Genomic DNA, 20,858 nt, shown 5'->3' with positions numbered 1-20,858 from the left:
GCCCTAGCAACATCAGCCACCCCTGCTGTACATCCCAGAGAGCAGCCTGGGGATAGGGACACCAGGGAGGTAGGTCAGATGCCTGAAAACACTAAGGAACTTTAAAAAGCCAAAAATCAAGTGTAGAAAAGGAAGTATAAAATAGCCACAGGAAAGTAAGCTCTTTAATATAGGTGACTCATCAAGATAAACACTGACATCTATTATTAATACTCAAGTGATTTTATACTCCAAGGCTGGCACAGTTCTAGAATATTCATGAGCGTTAACCCACCTCTCTCCAAGCTGAAACGGCAGCTGGCAGGGATGTGGGTCCTGGATGGCTCCTAGAGTGTGAGCATCCGTTCCCCTCTACCCCTGCCCCAATTCCCTGTGCTCCCTGCACCCCCTGAGGCACTGGAATCAGCAGTCAGCTTCCGAATCTGAGATCCCCAAATCTGCCACTTTGACTGTCCTTTTGCCACTTGTCAAGAACCCCTTCTCAAATTCTTCTTCAGTGATTTTTCCTTTTTTAAACTTTTTCAAGAGCCTTGTGTCATTGAGAAGTTCTTCCATGTCCTCATCTTCGATATCAGAACCCTAAGTGCAGAAGAAACCAACATATGACTGACTTTCTCGGCAACAGCGTTCTAAGTGAAACCAATTTTTAATTAGGAGCCACATGCTTTCAAATCAGCATGTTCCCTACCCAAGTCACCAACATAATATAGAAATCTGAGAACCCCATGCAATTCCTATATTGCAAAAAAATTTGTTCAGAATTCTGAGTATAAAAGTAATAAAACTGTACCTCTTCCCTTTTCCTTTTCTCATTCATTTTTTTCTTCTTTTCCTTTTTGGCCTTCTGCTTTGACCATGCTTTATTTTTTATGAATTTTCTTCTCCCTTCATTATCTATTTTCTCTTTTCTTTGTTGATCCAGTAGTTTCTGCCTCTGCTTTTCTCTAATCTTATCTTTAAATGGAATGGTGTCTGTGTTAACATCCACAGGCACAAAATCAGGAAACTGCTTTCCTCTCAGTTCTGGCATCCTGGGCATTCTCAGCAGGGCAAAACCTCGAGCAAGACTAGCAAAATCAAGATCTAGTTAAGCCAAAACATCAGAGTTAGTACACCCAAAATAGAGGTATGAGCATCAACCCATAGAAGATTCCTAGCAATGTAATATTTTCTAACCAAATGATCTCATGGATTCATTTTAATTAGAATTAAAATCATTGTATGTTTACTCAAAAGAACACTCAGCCAGTTTATTCTGTATATTCAAATCTAGGAAGACTTCCTTTCAAATGTTTAGAAAACAATAACCCTGACATATGTCTAACATTTTGTAAGACAAATCAGTTTCATACTTGCAATTCAGGTACATCTCAGAGACACCACAGGTTCAGTGACTACCACAAGAAAACAAGCCAAATGAGTTTTTTAGTTTCCCAGTGCATATAAAAGTTATGTTTATGCCATACTGTCATCTACTAAGTGTATAATAGCATTATGTCTAAAAAAACTATATACGTATACCTTAGTTAAAAAATCCTTTGTTGCTAAATTTGCTAACCATTTATTGCTAAATTTGCCAAACATTTTTATTGCTAAAAAATGCTAACCATCATCTGAGCTTTCAGTGAGTTGTAATCACTGATCACAGATCATAACAAATGTAACAATAATGAAAATGTTTTAAATATTGTAAGAATTACCAAAATGTGACAAAGGCCCACAAAGGGAGGAAAAATGGGACCTAATGCAGGGTAACCACAAACCTTCAATTTGTGGGAAAAAAAAAAGCTATATCTGCGAAGCACAATCAAGTGAGGTGCCTATGCTTGTAAAACTGTCAGATGTTCAGTCATTAAAAAGAAAAGAAACCCTGCCGTTTTCAACAACATGGATCTAGAGGGTATTATGCTCAGTGAAATAAGCCTGGCAGAGAAAAACAAATAATCATATGATTTCACCTATTTGTGGAAAATAAAAAACAAAGCAAAACAGAAGAAATAAAAACTTCAAAGACACAGAGAAATGATAGTGGTTACCAAGGAGGAGAGGCGTCCCAGTGGGAGGGGACCTGTTGAACTTCTGTGATGTACATTTGATAATTTAAAATACATAAATAAATAAATAAGGATTAAAAAACAAACTGTCAGATGTTTAAGATGGAGACAGTTAAGTGAAGAAATCCAACTTACCCTTTAATCTGAAGATGAGGTTGCATTCATGTTTCACATAAGCCTGGACATATGACACAAAAGCTTTCATGCCCTTTTCAAACATAGCTCTGTCCGCCAGGGCCATGGACTTGAGCTTTGGAAGGAGGTCTACTGTGTTTTTCTGGAGTTTCATCTCCTGCAGGGGGCACTGCACAGAGACCACAGTCTCACCACCTCTGGCTAGAATCACCTCACCCCAAGGCCCTACCATCAGAGCCAGTGCAAATAAACCCAAAGGCAAAACAGTTCATTTCAATCTTAAACCAGAGGCCTTAAATCCCAAATCCAACCCAGACATTTGGTCTGAAAAGCATTAAAAAATTTTAAATAACATTTTAAAATCAGATTTTACATTGCAATCCTGTTTTCTGGTTGGAAAATAGGCCAACACTAGGTCCTATAGCCCCAAGCACAGACATGGGCCGAGCAGTAGCTGCCACCCTCAGTGGGGCTGTGGTTCCCCACAGCCTCACAGCCAGGTAGGTGTCCACACCTCCATCACCAGCCAGGCCCCTGTGAGTTTTTAACTGCCAATCTGTGTTCTGGACTACTTAATGGAAAAGAAACTTAATTCCTGTCAGTGGGCATTCCAGATGAACATGAAAAAAAAGGAAGGTAGCTTACTTTTTGGTTAATTGCAAGGAAATTGATGTAAGACTCTTCCATGGGAAGGAGGAACACCAGTGCGCTGCCTCCGTGGCCAATGCGAGCTGTGCGGCCACAGCGATGCACGAAGGCACTGTAAACCCAGAACAACATGGCCACCATGCAGGCAGGGCACAGGTCGGGCTGCCACGCCCCACAGCTCAATCTCAGCCCTACCACCTACTAGTGTAACAAATAGGCAAGCTGGTGATTAAATATATATTGCAAACCACAGAGGATTCTGTAAGACATTTAATGTGAACTATAAAACTTTAATTTATGCCTATCTGGTGATACAGGTAGGATATAATAGTAGTAGAAAATCTGACAGACAAAAGTGTAAAAAAGAAAATGAAAGTGACCTGTAAATCCTCCACCAAGAAGTAACAATTACTACTGCTCAGGAGCTTACATTTACAAGCATTTTCCTATGTTTAGAACCCTTTCTTGGGAATACATGCTTACTCTGGGAGAATAATTGAAATTTTCATATATGGTGTTACATACTTCCTTTAAACATTCTATCATGTACATTTCTGCAAAAAACCTTTAAAAGTATTTGAAAATAACTGCTAAATGTGGTATCACTATTGACATACCACTGATGGTTCTATTTAAATAATGTTTTGACAAACATCATCATTTCTTTTCCTCTAGATTCACACTGTCACGCTAGATTCCTAGCCATTCTGACATGCTGTACCTTGCACTGCTGGGAGGGTCGTACTGCAAAACCCAGTTTACTTCAGGAATATCTATTCCTCGGGCCATCACATCAGTGCACACTAAGATCCCACTAGAAAATGAGAAAACACTCTGCGTAAGAAGGCTCCATCTTCAATCACCAGATGTTTACCAATCTTGATGACAATAGTAATACACAGATTCCAGAATCATTCACAGAAGCAAGTATTTAGTAATAACATTTTGATTTTTCCTTCCTCCTAAGAATATCCAGAAACTTTACAGATTCCCAATGAAAATAGAATGTAGGGAGGAAACAGTGAAAGAATTTCTTTAACTAGCACATTCCATTTGTGGGTGGGGGGCGGAGAAACTAGTGGATCCAATCCTTTGCAGCCATTTAAAAAAAACAAGTGAAATTTTCCCTCCCAGCCTGTGGGGTACAGTCAGTTCTATCACTTTGCTTAAAGAGTGTTTAACATCACCAGAATGTTCATGATTAAGAAAAGCATACAAGTATTATTTATATGCACAAGAAGAAGCAAGTTATGGTCATTCAGAGGTAGTTCCCTATCATGTGGTCCCCCATGATGACCTGACTGGATTGTTCCCATCCGTCCCATTCACCTTTCACAAACAGGTATCAAAACCCCCACTGGCCAGGCCAGGGGCCAGATACTGGGGAATCCAGCAATGCGCACCACACACAGGTTCCTGTTTTTATGGAGCTTAACTCTAGCAGGGAAGTCATCAGATAACAAAGGAAGTTCATTTCAATCTTAAACCAGAGGCCTTAAACCCAAATCCAACCCAAACATTTGGTCTGAAAAGATTTTACATTGCAATCCTGATTTCTGGTTGGAAAATAGGGCAACACTAGGTCCTATAGCCCCAAGCACAGTGACAGGACAGCAGAATAGGGTCAGGACAGAGGGAGAGGGCTCTGGGCATTTACACAGAGAGGATGTGATCACTGGGTTAGAGGAGGAAGAGGGGTCCAGGCAGGAAAAACAACCCATGTGAAGGTTTAGAGGCAGAGGGACCCACAAAAGTGCAGAGTGATCTTGGATAAGCTAACCCACCTCTGCAGTTTGCGGAACTCCATGAAGATCTTATTGCGCTTATATTTCATCTTTCCATGAATGCACATTATGGTCACACTCCTCACCAGGGCCTCCAGGGCCCGTCCATAGTACTCCACACAGGCACAGGTGCTGCAACAGGGACAGGGGCTTAGAGTCCTGGCCCATCCGGGTCCTTCTACAACTGGGGAGGGAGGTGTGAGCGCCAGGTGCAGTAGAGATGACCCAGTCCTCTTTGGGAGAACGGCTACTCCAAATCTGAAACCCTCTCAGTCTGTGAAGGTCAATCTTTTGACAAAATCCTTTAAATATGAATTAAACCCCAAAGACATATTCCCACTGTCTAAAGATGTTCTAGCAAGAGATGTCCCTGGTCCCCTGAGAAACTATACTGAAGTAGTTGTTCATAACAAAACAGTGACATTTTAAATATAAATAGTCTATAAGAGTTCAAAAACATTCCTGCTTTCCCAGTGGGGAACTGCTTCTTCCCCAGTCACTGTGAGTCCCAAGGGCTCAGCAGATAACCCAAGTGAGAGCAATCAGATTCTCTCTGGATGTCTGGGCTTGGAGTCAGGTCACCCAAGCACAAAGGGGACCAAAGCAGGATCATCCCAATGCAAATGTGCCCTACACAGATGGCCCCAGAGCTCCGTAGGCCCCCAATCCTGACCTGCCTAGAAGCTGGGCCCCTGTCTTTCCCTGAGTCTGTGAGCTCCCTATGTAGCAACCCTTCCAATGAAGTCCATCCCAACCCCCTTCTTCCTGTCGTGAGCAATTCCAAAACAATGTCACATCCTTTCCAAGATGAGGGAACAGAAGCTTACGGGGAGGCAATATGAGTGAGTGGCAGAACCAGAATTAAGGTTTGGCTCCTTCTCCCACATCCTTCTCACTATACCAGGTTTCAGGGTTTCAACTGGGGCTGAGTCTTATCCACCGAGATACCTGTGCTAAGTGACTGCTGCTGTTTCCACCACTGGTCACATCAGTACATAATAAAGCAGTTTCACACAGAGGGTTACAACCGACAGATTCTGAAAGCAATCTGGTTGGTCCTGAAATCAGTTTAGTGAGTTTGGACCAGCAGTTTAAAAAAATTAACGCAGAACAGAACAGAAAACACCAGAATCCATCGCACCTAGTCAAGGGCATAATTTTGTGAAATCTCTGTTTCACTTTTTGTGTGTGTGTATACCAGGCTTTATTTCTAACTGTGGGTCAGTAGCTCAATAAAAGCTAATGGATTTTAATGGTGGAATGACAGATGCGAAATAAACTCTTTTGGTATTGCCAAAAAACAAAGCCATAGCCATATATGGAGGAGGATAAGCAGCCCAAAGAACGCCATTATCTTTTCCCATCTTGCGTTCTATCAACAGGACAGAACCCCACTGTGGCAAACACCCAGGTGGCTGGTGAAGTACCATGCCCAGCCACTTCCTCCACCTGCCTCTACTACAGAGGCTGGGACCCTGCACTCAGGATGGGCTGCCAGGTGACCACCTTTGGCCCACAGAATGAAAGCCCAAGTCATCTTGGGAGGAGGGGTCTCTGAGAAAGCTTTCTGCTCTTCTGACCCCAAGGGATGGATTTGGCTGACACCATCATGGTTGCCCCTTCCCCGCTGCCTCTATTCTTTTATCTGCTTCCAATGCAGCCTGGCCAGGAGGTGTTACTATGGTTATCTTTAAACTATGAGGTGACATACAGAAAGGAAAAGGCCAACACAGCTGCAGAAACTCTGATCGTTACATTGCTTTACATAAACCAATGTCAGGAACTACCTACCTCTGGACTTCTTTTTTTTGGTATCATTAATCTACAATTACATGAGGAACATTATGTTTACCAGACTCCCCCCATCACCAAGTACCCCCCCACATACCCCCATTACGGTCACTGCTCTGGACTTCTTTTTATAGGAGAAAAATAAACCCCTCCTGCTTTGGCCACAGAAGTTGGGTTTTCAGTTTTTTGCATTCCTAACCAGAGGATTCCACAGCTGAGGTCCATGCACATCTGCACATTTCTGGGTGTGGCTGACCCCCAGCTCCTCTACTACAGAGTCCAGAAGGATTACCTGAAGAAGACCAGGTGTTTTTCCTGCTTATGATTGCGAAGAAAATGGACCAGCTGATTAAATTTCTCATCTGCTTTACAGACCTACAAAATAAAAAGGAAAACTAATTAAATTTTTTAAAACTTACAGTAATAATTCCCATAGCTCCTTCCTAAATTTTAAGGAAATCTAATTTCTTCCATGAATAGAACACACTGTCATCAAAACGTTAATCAGTCTACCTAGCTCAGAATAAATGACAACATGAGTTTCTGACATGTGAGTCAAAAAAATCATAATTGGGACACGGTCATTTAATGCTATAATCCCCAAATACCAGCTCTAACACCATCTCCAGGGTATATATATATATATATATTTTTTTCTTTTGGTATCATTAATCTACAATTACATGAGCAACCTTAGGGTTACTAAACTCCCCCCATCATCAAGTCCCCACCACATACCCCATTACAGTCACTGTCCATCAGCGCAGTAAGATGCTATAGTCACTACCTCTCTTCTCTGTTGTACAGCCCTCCCTGTGCACCCACCTCCACATTATGTTTACTAATAGTAATGCAGGGTATATTTTTTAAATGCAAATTCTTGGGCAAAGCACACAGATATTATTTAGCAGGTCTAGGATTGGACCCAGGAATCCATATTATTTAAGAGCTCCCAGAAGTTTCTGATGTATTGCTCTAAGGTGAACGAACACAGGTTTCCAGAAAGGAATGTACATAATTATTTGAAAGCCCTCTGTAGACACAGACTCCAGTCTCTCTTTTTTTTTATTGTTTATTTTGGTATCATTAATGTACAATTACGTGAGCAACATTACAGTTACTAGACTCCCCCCATTATCGAGTCCCCACCACATTCCAGTCTCTCTTAATAATGCAGTCAAGTGCTCCATTCCAGCCCGTAAACTAGAAAAGAAACTCTTTTGGTATTGCCAAAAAACAAAGCCACAGACATATTTGGAGGAGGAAATTCACCTGAACGTATTCCCCCTATTTTTTTTTTATTAAGGTATCACTTATATACACTCTTATGAAGGTTTCACAAGAAAAACAATGTAATTATTATATTCATCCTTATTAGCGAGTTCTCCCCCATACCCCATTGAAATCACTGTCCATCAGTGTAGTAAGATGCCACAGAGTCCCTTTTGTCTTCTCTGAGCTACACTGTCTCCCCTGTGACCCCACACACACCATGTGCACTAATCATGATACCCCACAATCCCCATCTCCCTACCTTCTCACCTGCCTTTTCCCACCCCTCCCCTTCGGTAACCACTAGTCCCTTCCTGGAGTCTCTGAGTCTGCTGCTATTTTGTTCCTTCAGTTTTGCTTTGTTGTTATATTCCACAAATGAAGGAAATCATTTGGTATTTGTCTTTCTCTGCCTGACTTATTTCACTGAGCATTATATCCTCCGGCACTATCCATGTTGTTGCAAATGGTAGGATTTGTTTCTTTCTTACGGCTGAATAGTATTGCATTGTGTATATGTACCACATCTTCTTTATCCATTCATCTACTGATGGACACTTAGGTTGCTTCTATAACTTGGCTATTGTAAATAGTGCTGTGATAAACATAGGGGTGCATATGTCTTTTTCAATCTGAGAAGTTGTATTCTTAGGGTAAATTCCTAGGAGTGGAATTCCCGGGTCAAATGGTATTTCTATTTTTAGTTTTTTAAGGAACCTCCATATTGCTTTCCACAATGGTTGAACAGGTTTACATTTCCACCAGCAGTGTAGGAGGGTTCCCCTTTCTCTGCATCCTCGCCAGCATTTGTTGTTCCTAGTCTTTTCTATGTTGGCCATCCTAACTGATGTGAACTGATATCTCACTGTGGTTTTAATTTGCATTTCCCTGATAATTAGCGATGTGGAGCATCTCTTCATGTGCCTGTTGGCCATCTGAATTTCTTCTTTGGAGAAGTGTCTGTTCATATCCTCTGCCCATTTTCTAATAGGGTTATTTGCTTTTTGGGTGTTGAGGCGTGTAAGTTATTTATGTAATTTGGATGTTAACCCCTTATTGGATATGTCATTTACAAATATATTCTCCCATACTGTAGGATGCCTTTTTGTTCTGCTGATGGTGTCCTTTGCTGTACAGAAGCTTTTTAGCATGATGCAGTCCCATTTGTTCATTTTTTATTTTGTTTCCCTTGCCTGAGGAGATGTGTTTAGGAAAATTGCTCATGTTTATATTCAAGAGATTTTTGCTCATGTTTTCTTCTAAGAGTTTAAGGTTTCATGATTTACATTCAGGTCTTTGATGCATTTTGAGTTCATATCCTCTGCCCATTTTTGTGTATGGGGTTAGATAATAATCCAGTTTCATTCTCTTGCATGAAGCTGTCCAGTTTTGCCAATACCAGTTGTTGAAGAGGCTGTGATTTCCCCATTGTGTATCCATGGCTCCTTTATTGTATATTAATTGACCATTTATGCTTGGGTTTTTATCTGGGCTCTCTAGTCTGTTCCATTGGTCTACAGGTCTGTTCTTGTGCCAGTACCAAATTGTCTTGATTACTGTGGCTTTGTAGGAGAGCTTGAAGTTGGGGAGCATAATCCCCCCTGCTTTATTATTCCTTCTCAGGATTGTTTTGGCTATTCAGGGTCTTTTGTGGTTCCATATGAATTTTAGAACTATATGCTCTAGTTTGTTGAAGAATGCTGTTGGTATTTTGATAGAAATTGCATTGAATCTGTAGATTGCTTTAGGCAGGATGGCCATTTTGACAATATTAATTCTTCCTACCCATGAGTATGGGATGTGTTTCCATTTATTGGTATCTTCCTTAATTTCTCTGATGAGTGTCTTGTAGTTTTCAGAGTATAGGCCTTTCACTTCCTAGGTTAGGTTTATTCCTAGGTATTTTATTTTTTTTGATGCCACTGTGAATGTAGTTGTTTCCCTGATTTCTCCTTCTGTTAGTTCATTTTAGTATATAGGAATGCAACAGATTCTGCATATTAATTTTGCATCCTGCCATGTTGCTGAATTCAGATATTAGATCTAGTAGTTTTAAAATGGATTTTTTAGGGTTTTTTATGTACAATGTCATGTCATCTGCAGGGACAGTTTAACTTCTTCCTTACCAATCTGGATGCCTTTTATTTCTTTGTGTTGTCTGATTGCTGTGGCTAGGACCTCCAGTACTATGTTGAATAAAAGTAGGGAGAGTGGGCATCCTTGTCTTGTTCCTGATCTTAAAGGAAAAGCTTTCAGCTTCTTGCTATTAAGTATGATGTTGGCTATGTTTGTCATATATGGCCTTTATTATGTTGAGGTACTTGCCCTCTATACCCATTTCGTTGAGAGTTTTTATCATGAATGGATGTTGAATTTTGTCGAATGCTTTTTCAGTATCTATGGAGATGATCATGTGGTTTTTGTCCTTCTTTTTGTTGATGTGGTGGATGATGTTGATGGATTTTTGAATATTGTACCATCTTTGGTTCCCTGGAATAAATCCTACTTGATCATGACAGATTATCTTTTTTATGTGTTTTTGAATTTGGTGTATTCCCCCTATTTATACTAAAACCAAATTCTTAGTTTGGAATACGTTCTCACACTGTGAAATCTCTAAATGCAATCACTCAAACAAATGCAAAATAGCAGAATGCAATAGTAGCCACAGTGGGTGTCCAAAGTTAACATTAGCACTCTTTATGTATTAAATAAGCACTGGCCTAAAAGCCTCATCTGTAATAAACTAATCCTCACAACAACCCTGTGAAGTGAATGGTACGATGGCCCCAATGGGCCCCATTTTAAAGGTGATGAACTCCAAGTTCATCTAATTCAACTAGTAAGGGACAAAGCCAAGTCAGGGCCTGGGCACCTTTTCTTCCCCACTACACCGCCTACTGAGTCCCTACCTGCACCTGGGGACAGTGGCCTCCTTACTTTACCAGCCCAGCCTCTGAAATGCCTGTGAGCATGACTCTCCCCTACCCCTAACAGCCTGATTTCAATATCCTCCAGACATGTACCCAAGGCAGTTTTCTGTCATTCTACCTTTGATCCCTCCACAAATTGACAGCAGCCCCATGGCGCTTATAGTCCATAGCAATACAGACCAGCTCACTTCTTTGTGAACATGTGGCTGTGTTCACAAGCTGAGGAGCCCCTGTCGGCCATAAGAAAAGCCAAGTTGCCTGGCTGACAACTTTGATGTGCCTTGTCAAGCAGTGACACTGGCCTCTAGGTTCTCCCAGTTTTCAATTGATGTGGCCTCCCTGGCTGGCTATGCTCTCTGGTTGCCTCTTGGCCCATCCCAATGATGGGAGGGAAAAGCAGCAAGGTAGCCCCATTACTGACTGACACTTCTAAATGCCCCCACCCACGGCCTTGTGAGGAACTACAGGTGATAGCAGCTAGAGAGACTGCTGTGAGGTCAGCAAGTCCAGGTGTTGATCCAAAACAGTGAACATACAGGTCACAAAATGGCAGTGCAGTGTCACCTAACAAGGGCTTCAGGGTGAGCCTATCATTTGATTTTGTGTGTTACCTGCCAGTCTGGCTGTCCCTTTCTCTATTGCAGCCTTGTTCTGATGGGCCCAGGAACCCAGTGCCTGCACCTAGCACACCCCATGCAGGTGTAATAATAACATCTGATCGCTGGGGGTTACAAAGTCCATATACACTGTCCACAGAGGCTGTGCTTAGAATACACTTATGCCCATGTTAACTTACTCACTTACTGTTGAAGGACAAGTATGACTTCTTATACTATTTGTCCTACCTCTGTCCTCAGATGCATTTTAAAACATGCTGGAGTATCACAGATTTACTTTTCTAGAAATTGGCAAGCTCTCCCTAGCACACTCTGTCATTATTTTTTCTTATTTTTTTTGCTGAAATATAACATATATTAGTGGGAACATTGTGTTACATTGATAAAACAGGTGGACAGTGAAGTTAAGAAAAATTAAGGAATCCTTTCAAGTATGCAGAAACACAGAAATCTAATAAATTGCTACACAAATTACTATAGTTGATCATTTAAAAGGAAAAAAGAAAGTTCAAGTCAAAAAAATTTTTTCAGCAAGTTGCTTTAGCTTAGAATATGTTTTACTTTTTTCCAGCTTTATTGAGGTACAGTTGGCAAATAAAAACTGTATATATTTATATATTTAAGTACATTGATGTATTAAAATATATACATATTTAAGGTGTACAATGTGATGAAGTGTTCTACATATGAACTGTGAGATGATCACCACAATCAAGTTAATTAACACACCCATTACCTTACAGTTACCTTTTTTATTTTTGGTGAGAACACTTAAGATCTACTCTCACAGCAAATTTCAAATACACGACACTGCGTTGTTACCTACAGTCCCCATGCTGCACCTTAGGGCCCCATCACCAGGACTGCGGAGCGGCAAGAATCAGTAAGAACACGTGGTGCTCACCATGTAGTAGTTCTCCAGGCGGGACGGGGTCTTCTGAGTGCTGGAAGCTGCGCCCTTCTCCTTCACCGAGATACGGACCGGGTTCCGCAGGCCTGCTCGCACCAGGTTCTCCACTTCCTGCGTCTGAGTGGCGGAGAAAAGGCCCGTTCTCCTCTGCTTCGGCAAAAATTCCAGGATGGTGTTTATGCTAAAAAAGAAGGCTCAGATTTAACTCCTCATTATCAGTGTAATTGACAAACAGCATTTTATGATAATGAACAAGTATTTAAAATGATTGGAAGAGGAACCATGACAGTATTTACAGTAGCTAATTCTGGGAGATGAGATTATGGGCAGTTTTTATTTCTTCTCTATATTTTCATTTCCAAGGTTCTCCAATACAAGCATATAATTATACTTTCATAATGTGGAGCCATTAAGAGAATGAAATTATGACAGAACTTTTTGAGACTAAAACCCAGTCAACTGTATACTTAAAATGGGTGAATTGTATAATATATGAATTATATCCCAATAAAGCTGTTTATTTGGTAGGAAAAATAAAACTTTAAAAGAAACCATGAAGGAAAATGCATCTAAAGAAGAAAGAACAACTGGAATTTAAACTACGTAGTAGAATTTGAAGGACCAAACAACATAACAGCTTGAAATTCAAATGTGGCTAATAAAGATAGCTGGAAAGTGAAAAGGAACTGCATTTTGCTCTCCTGGTCACCCAGTATCACCCAAAGCCAGCAATGTCCCTAACCTAGTACCTTGCCTCAAACCCCATGTCCAGCAGTCTGTCTGCTTCATCCAGCACCAGGACATCAAGGGATCTCACACAGCTGGTCAGATCCAAGCCCTCAGCCTTCCTTCGGAACATGTCTTCCAAGCGGCCTGGAGTGGCCACAATGATGTTTCCACTGTGAAAACAAAGTTAATATTCACCACACTCTCTGGATTTGGGAATATTTGTGATTCCAAATGCCAAGTTTTGTAGCCCCCACAAAGTCCTGCAAACCCCAGCGAAGAGCAAGACCACTAGTGGGAAGACAGAGCTGCCAGGCAGATGCAGCTATGAGGTGGGCCGGCTGGGCTACAGGCTGACCCAGGGCAGGCTCAGCAAGCGCAGGCCTGTTCTGGCCTCCCAGTTTTTGTGATGTTTCATAGGCACACAACCGCACCTGTTCATTCTGTATTGTCCCTGATGGCTTTCACACTATAAAGGCAGAGCTGAATAGCTCTGACAGAGACTGTGTGGTCCACAGAACTAAAACATTTACCATTTGTTCCTTTACAGAAAAGATTTGCCAACCCCTGACCTGGAATAAGTTACTCAACCACTTTATAAAGGCCCCAGGTCACTCATGTAAAAATTAGAGTGGTAACAGAATTAGAGATAATTTTATGTATAGATCACAAACTAGCCGACTAAAGGCCAAATGTGGCCCCCATACATCGGCTAACCTATAAGACTTTTTAAAAAATGTGTTTATTATATGCCAACAGTTAAAATCTGGAGATAATACACAAAAATCTGGAATTCCATATTCTTTTTTAAAAATTCAAAATCTGGCAATACTGAGCTGAGAGTCCTGCAAGGCAGCTATCAACTGGAGATGATATTCAGGCATATACTAATTCCTCCCAATCCCCAACCAAACCCCTTCACACATCTGTATCACCCTCTGACCCCTGATGGAAAGTATCTCACGTGCGAGCTAGACCAGAGTGAGTGCGCAGTCACAGTTCTCTTTATTAAGATTCACCAACAAATTGGGCACAAAATCTTTCACTGCTCATTACCACCTTTACTCATGGTGGACTGAATAAAATCCAAAGAGCTGATGGCCACCATGTACTCAAACATTCTTTCCAAATATTTATTAAACACCTGCTGTGTGCTCAGCACCCTGCTAGGCTCTACAGATAAAATACTGCAACACAGACACCATCCCAACATCCCAGTGGAGAATGGTGGCCTCACAGGCCCTGTACAAACATTAGAATCCATCCTACGGGCCAGTGGGAGTCACATGACTCACTGAAGAGTCATGATCAGACTGGCATTCTGAAAAGGCCACCCTAGGTTGCCATGAGGAGAGGGATCACAAGAGGCAAGAGGAGAAACATACAGGAGAATGAGAGCTCCTGCAGGAGTCCAGGAGAGAAATGGCAGTGGTTTAGCTGAGTGGGGAGCTGGCAATGGAGAAAAGTAGACAGAGATGCACTCTAGAGGGAAAATGTGGTTACCTGGGGTGGAGGGATTCATCAAGGCTGACTCTCACACTTCATGAGAAGCACAGAGATGGATGAGGAATAGGAAACTCCAGATGAGGTGCACATTTGGAGGTAAAAATTCTAAGCCCCCATTTTAGCAACAGCTGTGGGATGCCTGGGAGACACAAGGCAAATACCAGGGTCTGGGGCTCAGGTGGAGTCAGGGACCGCCACAGGAGGGATGAGACCACTGTGAGAATGCCCAGAGAGAGAGGCCCACATAGTCAGCCTGGGGAGAATGGGACTACACCCCACCTTCCGTCTCCTCTGCAGGGTAAGACTTCTGGAGGGGAACTGCCCATCAAGGCCTTATGTTAAGGAGACCGAGAGTAAAATGGGAGGCTGGCCTGAAGAAGAAACCTTTTATGGGGGGGATGGGGGCTGAAAGGGGGCTCCCAGTTAGGCCTGTATCATGCATCACTTCCTCTTCGGTTCGGAGCCAAAAGCAAGCCAATAATGAGCAGAAGGAAGCAAACTTACCCTTGCTCCTTAAACCTTGTAACATCTTCTCCAGGATTCCTGCCTCCTATCCAGAGAATCTGGCTAAAACAACAAACAGGTCTTTAAGCAGGTCAGGTCAGGCACAGTCAACAGGCCCCAGCTAACAGGGACACAGTATCCAATTTACCTGAACTGTGGGAAGGGCTTTGTGAAATGTGACAGGACCTCATCTATTTGAATAGCCAGCTCTCGCGTGGGTGTGATGATTATGGCTCCAACCTGCCCACATCGGAGAAAGGACACAATTAGCTAGGCTCAGGGCTAGCAGAACTGGACACACATGCCCACAACCTTCCATCGTACAGAGGAAAGTTCCCAGAGAAACAGCATTTTCTGGGCTTTTTCAGCAACATCAGCCATAGTGCATATCAATTACTTTGAATTACAGTCAATTCCCATTATTCACAGCAGTTCTGTTCTTCTACAAAGTGGCCACAAACACCTATTTAGTGAATATTGAACCATTGCTCCTACAAGAAGTACAGGGTTAGGTTCCGGTGAGCCTTTGGTCATTTTTGTCAACCAATCAATACATAAGCTGGTTTATGTGTGTTTCTGTTTAAAGACACCTTATTTAACACTGTTGATTCATTAAAATTGACCTCACAGCCAGTAGCACTAAAACTCATGCCTGAACAAAGCTTATGTAACATGTATTTTCTCTAAGACACATCACAGCTTGCTTGTGCTTAGGAATGATAGACGGCACCTCAGCTCTATACTTAGGGGCCATTTTAAACAGTGAAATCACCAACAAAAATGCAAGCATCATAGCAGTTAGCAGACTGTGAAAAGGACACCTGTTTCCAGTCAGAGAGCTGAAACAAGAAGGCAGTGCCACCTTATTCAAACTCAGCCAGAATGTGCACCTCAGGTAACTCACATTTTTTGCTGCTCTGTACAAGTCTATGGATGAGTACAAAAGCATTTGGGAACTACAAATAAATTTTAACAAGTAGGCAAATCCACTAATACACAATCTGCAGATAATAAAATTAGACTATATATTTTTCAAGCTTTTGACCTGCTTCTTACTCAACTGTGAGTTCTCCAGAGACTAAGTGAAAATAAATCACTTAGCTGTCCTCACCTGACTCTTTTTTAACTTCTCTTCCCTTCTTAGAAGCATTTCCAGGATGGGAATGACAAAAGCGAGGGTTTTGCCACTACCTGTGACCTGCAGTGGGGAGAAAGGTCTGGTTTGCTTTCTCTGGGAGTTCACTGTGGGGAAGCAGGGCAGGCTGCACAGGCACCAGATACTCACCGCTTCTGCAGCAACATCTTTGTTCTTCATGAACAGAGGGATGGTTGCAGACTAAAGAGAGAGATGGCAAAGCACTAGTTAGTGCCATAACTCCACAGATACGGCCAAAAGCCCTAGGGACATGGTGGCCTTGGTCACACCGGACCCCACCATGAGACAGACTTGGAGGAGAGGCACCACAAGGCACCCTGGAGGGGTTGACTCTCTGGAAGACACAGCCACGTCTACACAGACGGTATGGACAGGAGCTGAGCTGAGCTGGGATTTCAGAGTCCTGAGTTCCAGTCCTGCCTCACCTGCTTTTCTTCTCTGAACCAAGAAGGGTCTGAAGACACTGAGTTTTAGGCTCTGCCAGCTCCAGTATCATAAAAGAATGATTCACATAAACCCTCTCATTTTAAACAACACAGAGGACCTCCAGATTTCACGAGAAGTCAGGCCCTTCTTTTTTTTTTTCTTTTGGTATCATTAATCGACAATTATATGAGGAACATTATGTTTACTAGACTACCCCGATCACCAAGTTCCCCCCACATACCCCATTACAGTCACTGTCCATCAGCGTAGTAAGATGCTATAGAATCACTACTTGTCTTCTCTGTGTTGTACAACCCTCCCCGTGTACCCCCCTTACATTATGTCTGCTAATAGTAATGTGCCCCTTTTTTCCCCCCCTTATCCCTCCCTTCCCACCCATCCTCCCCAGTCCCTTTCCCTTTGGTAACTGTTGGTCCATTCTTGGGTTCTGTGAGTCTGCTGCTGTTTTGTTCCTTCAGTTTTTTCTTTGTTCTTATACTCCACAGATGAGGGAAATCATTTGATACTTGTCTTTCTCCACCTGGCTTATTTCACTGAGCATAATAATACCCTCTAGCTCCATCCATGTTGTTGCAAATGGTAGGATTTGTTTTCTTCTTATGACTGAATAATATTCCATTGTGTATATGCACCACATCTTCTTCATCCATTCATCTACTGATGGACACCTAGGTTGCTTCCATTTCTTGGCTATTGTAAATAGTGCTGCAATAAACATAGGGGTGCATATATCTTTTTCAAACTGGGCTGCTGCATTTTTAGGGTAAATTCCTAGGAGTGGAATTCCTGGGTCAAATGATATTTCTATTTTTAGTTTTTTGAGGAAGTTGGGCCCCTGTTTTTCATAACCAGACCTAAGCCTGAAGCAGACTCAGGTCTCGGCTTTCAGGTTTCCCCCTCCAGAATTCCACTCCTGGTCCCCAGAGCCTGAGTTCACCCCATCACAGCACGGGTGAGACTCTTCTAACTGCCTCTACACCAGTGGTTCTCAATCAGGCTGATTTCAGGGCCCTCAGGGAACATTTGGCAATGCCTGAAGACATTTTGATTGTCAAAACCCAAGGAGGTGGGTGTGCTACTGGCATCTAGTATGGAGAGGTCAGTTATGCTGTTAAACAGCCCACAACACCTCCGCAACAAAGAATTATCCAGTTCAAAATATCAGTGGTGCTGAGACTGAGAAACTCTGCTCTAGGCCACTGCTGTCCAACAGAAATACAATGTTAGTCACATACAGGATTTTGAATTTCTAGGAGCCATGTTAAGTAAAAAGAAATTGGTATAATGAACTTTAGTAATATATCTTATTTTATTTACTCAATACATCCAAACTATTGTCAGTTCAACACATAATCAGTATTTTAAAAATTAATATTTTCCATTTTTTTCATACTACATCTTTGAAATCCATTGCACATTTTACACTTAGAGCATATCACAACTTGGACTCACATTTCAAGCATTCAATAGCCACACTACTGGTGACAACCACAGCGGACAGCACAGACCTAGACTATCAACATTGAAAGGTTTTGCAATACATTCCCCGGCACTGCACACAGCACTCCCAAGCCTCATCTCCAGCCCTTCCTGCTTCCTCCACATCCTTCCTGAAGATCTTATGGACATCTCAACATTTCAAAATGGAATTATCTTGAATTTCCCTCTGACACATGTTCCCCTTCCAGCATTCCTCATTTTGGTAAACAGTGCCACCATCCACCCAGCCCCTAGGGACAAAAACTTCAGGGTCCTCTAAATCCAAGTCTTCTATAACTCCCACATCTGATACCTCAGCCACCTGAAAGCTTTCTCAAAGTGACTCTCAGTATCTACTGCTGCCTCTGTACTCCAAGTCACCATCTCTCACTTGACAGTGGCCTGGGGACCTCCTTCCTTCTTCTCTTACCACTCTTAAGTCTATGCACTACATGGCAGTCACATGCTTTCCCTTTCTACACTGTTTCCCCTATAACATGGTTTCCTACTGCATTTAGAAGAAAATCCAAGCACCTACACCTCTACAATCCGGACCATACTCTGTTCATCTCTTACACTACTCACGATGCTCTAGCCACAAAGGCCTTCCTTCTGTTCCTCCAACTCATTTCCAGCCCCAAGGCATTTGCACTGGCATTTCTCTCTGCTGGAATGTCTTGCCTCCATCACTTCAGAGCTCCTTTCCAACCACTCAGATACCAGCTCAATGACACTTCCTCAGAGAGACCTTCCCTAATATCCTGTCTTACCTCTCATCCTGTACCTTCTAGTGACTTATATAATGTCTGTTTTAATTCCTTCATAACACTTATCACCAGCTGAAATGATCTTATTCCTTTACTCCTTTTTATCCTCTTGCATTAAAAAATAAAGCCCAATAGTGGGGACCAACACTGTAAATGCCCTAGAGCCTAGAAGAGTACTGATACACAATATGTCCTCAATAAATACTTCTTGAATAAATGAGTAAACTGGACCAGGCCGCTTCACTTAGTCCACACAATAACAATAATAGCAGCAATAGTTATTGCTCCCACAACGTGCCCAATACTGTCTTACACAAGCCCCCCCAACCACCCTGGGAGGCAGGTAACGATATTTTCGTCATTTCGGAGAAGGGACACTTAGCACAGAGAGGTTAAGTCACTCGCCCCAGGTCGCACAGCTAGAGGGGGCAAGGCCAGGAGAGTCGTCAGGCGCTTGGGCCCCAGTACAGATGTGCAGCCCCTGCTCTTTCTGTCCGCCTGGATCATTAACCAGCTTGGCATCACTCGAGTCTAGGCAGCCTTGAAGACATGGCGAAAGTCCCAGTTCATGGGTGAAAATTCCGGGATGCGAGTCCTGATGCCAACACTTACTAGCCGCGTCCCATTACCCGGGGCCCGGCGCTCGGCGCCTCCCCTCCCCACTTGCGCTCGGAGAACCTCCGCCGCCGCCGCGCGGATACCTGCACCGGCGTCATGTACGGGAACCCCAGCTCCCTCAGTACGCCCAGCACCCGCGGATGCAGGGGTGTCGCCAGGGACTCCCAAGAGCCCTCCGTCACGTGCTCCATCGAGCGCTCAATGCCAACGCCGCCCCCGCCGAATTCCTCCCGGTGCCGCCACCGAGCACTTCCGCTTGCAAACGCCGATGGGGCCGGGCGGAACCTCGTGCCCTAGCGGGTAGGTTCCGGAGGGCGGGTAAGGCACACTCGCGGCGGGAGGGTGAAAATCGCCCGCCGGGGCGAGGCGGAACCGTACATCCCTTCCTGTGCAGCCACTTTGGCTCGCGGCGCCTTTCCACGCCGAGCGGCACTTCAGTGTGAGTGACTCTGCTCCCGCCTCTTTCTCCGCCCGTCGAAGGCAAGTGACAGCACCACCACGGGCCCTGGCCCGAAGACAGCGCGAGGGGAGCCAGAGGATAGAAATGCACCCCGGCGTCAGGGCCCAGGTTAACCTATACTCAAGACGGCTCACGGTGGGGATCGAACGCCTGGTGCACAATAAATGTTGGTGTACTTCCAAGGAAGTAATAGTCCTACTAAACAAGAGCGTTGTTCCCACTCCTGTGTTCACCACCGGCTCAGGCTGTTCGTTGGTCCATCCAACACATTCACTCAGCAAGCTTTTACTGATCACGTTATGCTGGGCTCTGAGCACCTACCTCCTTCAGCCATGCACATGGCTTGCTCCTTGGCCCATCAAGTCTTTGCATTTGCCATCTTAGAGATGCCTTCCTTTCCTAATCACTAAAGCCACTTCCGTTGCTTTATTTTCCTCCGTAGTACTTTTATTAATGCCACATAATTTACATATTTATTGGGTTCCTCTCCCCCCACCCCACCCCGCCTCCCACTAAAAGGTAAATCCCGTGATAGTGGCGACTTCTATTTTCTCTAACCCAGTGGCTACAACTGGTAGCACACTCATTTCAGGGATGGAAGACTCTAGTCAGCTCAAACTGATGAAGTGAAAGATAAACGCCTCAACATTTTCACTGCAATATAATCACATCTCAAAAATATACTTGACAACTGTTATATAAAATGGTACTTGCACAGGCAGTTTTGAAAGCAAGGGCAGGGAGAGGGAAAGAGCATACCTGTGTTTCTATTTGAGGCTCTACTACTAGTTTTCTATCTTGGGGTGTTTCCCAAGCCTGTTTCCTATTTCCAAAATGAATGGTACCCAACATTAACAGTTTTGAGGAATAAATGAGACAGACCACATAAAACACTTGGCATAGTGTTAGAACATTACACACTGCTCAATAAATCAAAGCTTCTTACAAGCAGGCCCTTAGTGTAACAGAGGAAGAGAAGTTTCTAAAGGTAGAGATCTAGCTTCTGGTTCCACCAATCACTCGTCTGGGGGCCTTGGGAAATAATTTAATC

The 20,858-nt window shown here is 43.1% G+C and overlaps 1 protein-coding gene across 7 annotated transcripts; it reads right to left on the bottom strand.

Annotated features, from left to right (window-relative positions):
- Window positions 1-129: 129 nt before the first annotated feature.
- DDX55 (DEAD-box helicase 55) lies at window positions 130-19,614 on the bottom strand. Of its 7 annotated transcripts, XM_036921964.2 has the most exons (15): window positions 19,431-19,543; window positions 17,936-17,991; window positions 16,166-16,216; window positions 15,992-16,078; window positions 15,029-15,120; window positions 14,881-14,943; window positions 12,894-13,043; window positions 12,139-12,325; window positions 6,705-6,787; window positions 4,622-4,753; window positions 3,559-3,651; window positions 2,835-2,949; window positions 2,190-2,358; window positions 791-1,083; window positions 130-579 (listed from the first exon to the last, which is right to left on the bottom strand). In XM_036921964.2, the coding sequence occupies exons 3-15, from the start codon at window positions 16,193-16,195 to the stop codon at window positions 403-405; spliced, it is 1,671 nt and encodes a 556-aa protein (XP_036777859.1). In that variant the 5' UTR covers window positions 16,196-16,216; window positions 17,936-17,991; window positions 19,431-19,543; the 3' UTR covers window positions 130-402. The 7 variants fall into 7 exon arrangements, with proteins under 7 accessions (XP_036777859.1, XP_036777854.2, XP_036777862.1 ...); XM_036921959.2 differs by lacking the exon at window positions 17,936-17,991 and having other exon boundaries at window positions 19,431-19,613; XM_036921967.2 differs by lacking the exon at window positions 15,992-16,078.
- Between the last annotated feature and the right edge of the window lie 1,244 nt (window positions 19,615-20,858).

Source organism: Manis pentadactyla, chromosome 14 (genome assembly GCF_030020395.1).
Source record: "Manis pentadactyla isolate mManPen7 chromosome 14, mManPen7.hap1, whole genome shotgun sequence".
Classification (NCBI taxonomy): Eukaryota; Metazoa; Chordata; class Mammalia; order Pholidota; family Manidae; genus Manis; species Manis pentadactyla.
Note: the sequence above shows the minus strand (reverse complement) of the source record. Positions and strands in the feature narration are given on the sequence as shown.

Bases quoted from the DNA above. Each gene is read 5' to 3' on its own strand.
- DDX55 (XM_036921959.2), bottom strand. From the start codon at position 19,538: ATGGAGCACGTGACGGAGGGCTCTTGGGAGTCCCTGGCGACACCCCTG. The intron at 16,217-19,430 runs GTATCCGCGCGG...CTCTCTCTTTAG, and splicing joins CGTACATGACGCCGGTGCAG to TCTGCAACCATCCCTCTGTT. The intron at 1,084-2,189 runs GTAAGTTGGATT...TGGCTTAACTAG, and splicing joins CCTCATCTTCAGATTAAAGG to ATCTTGATTTTGCTAGTCTT.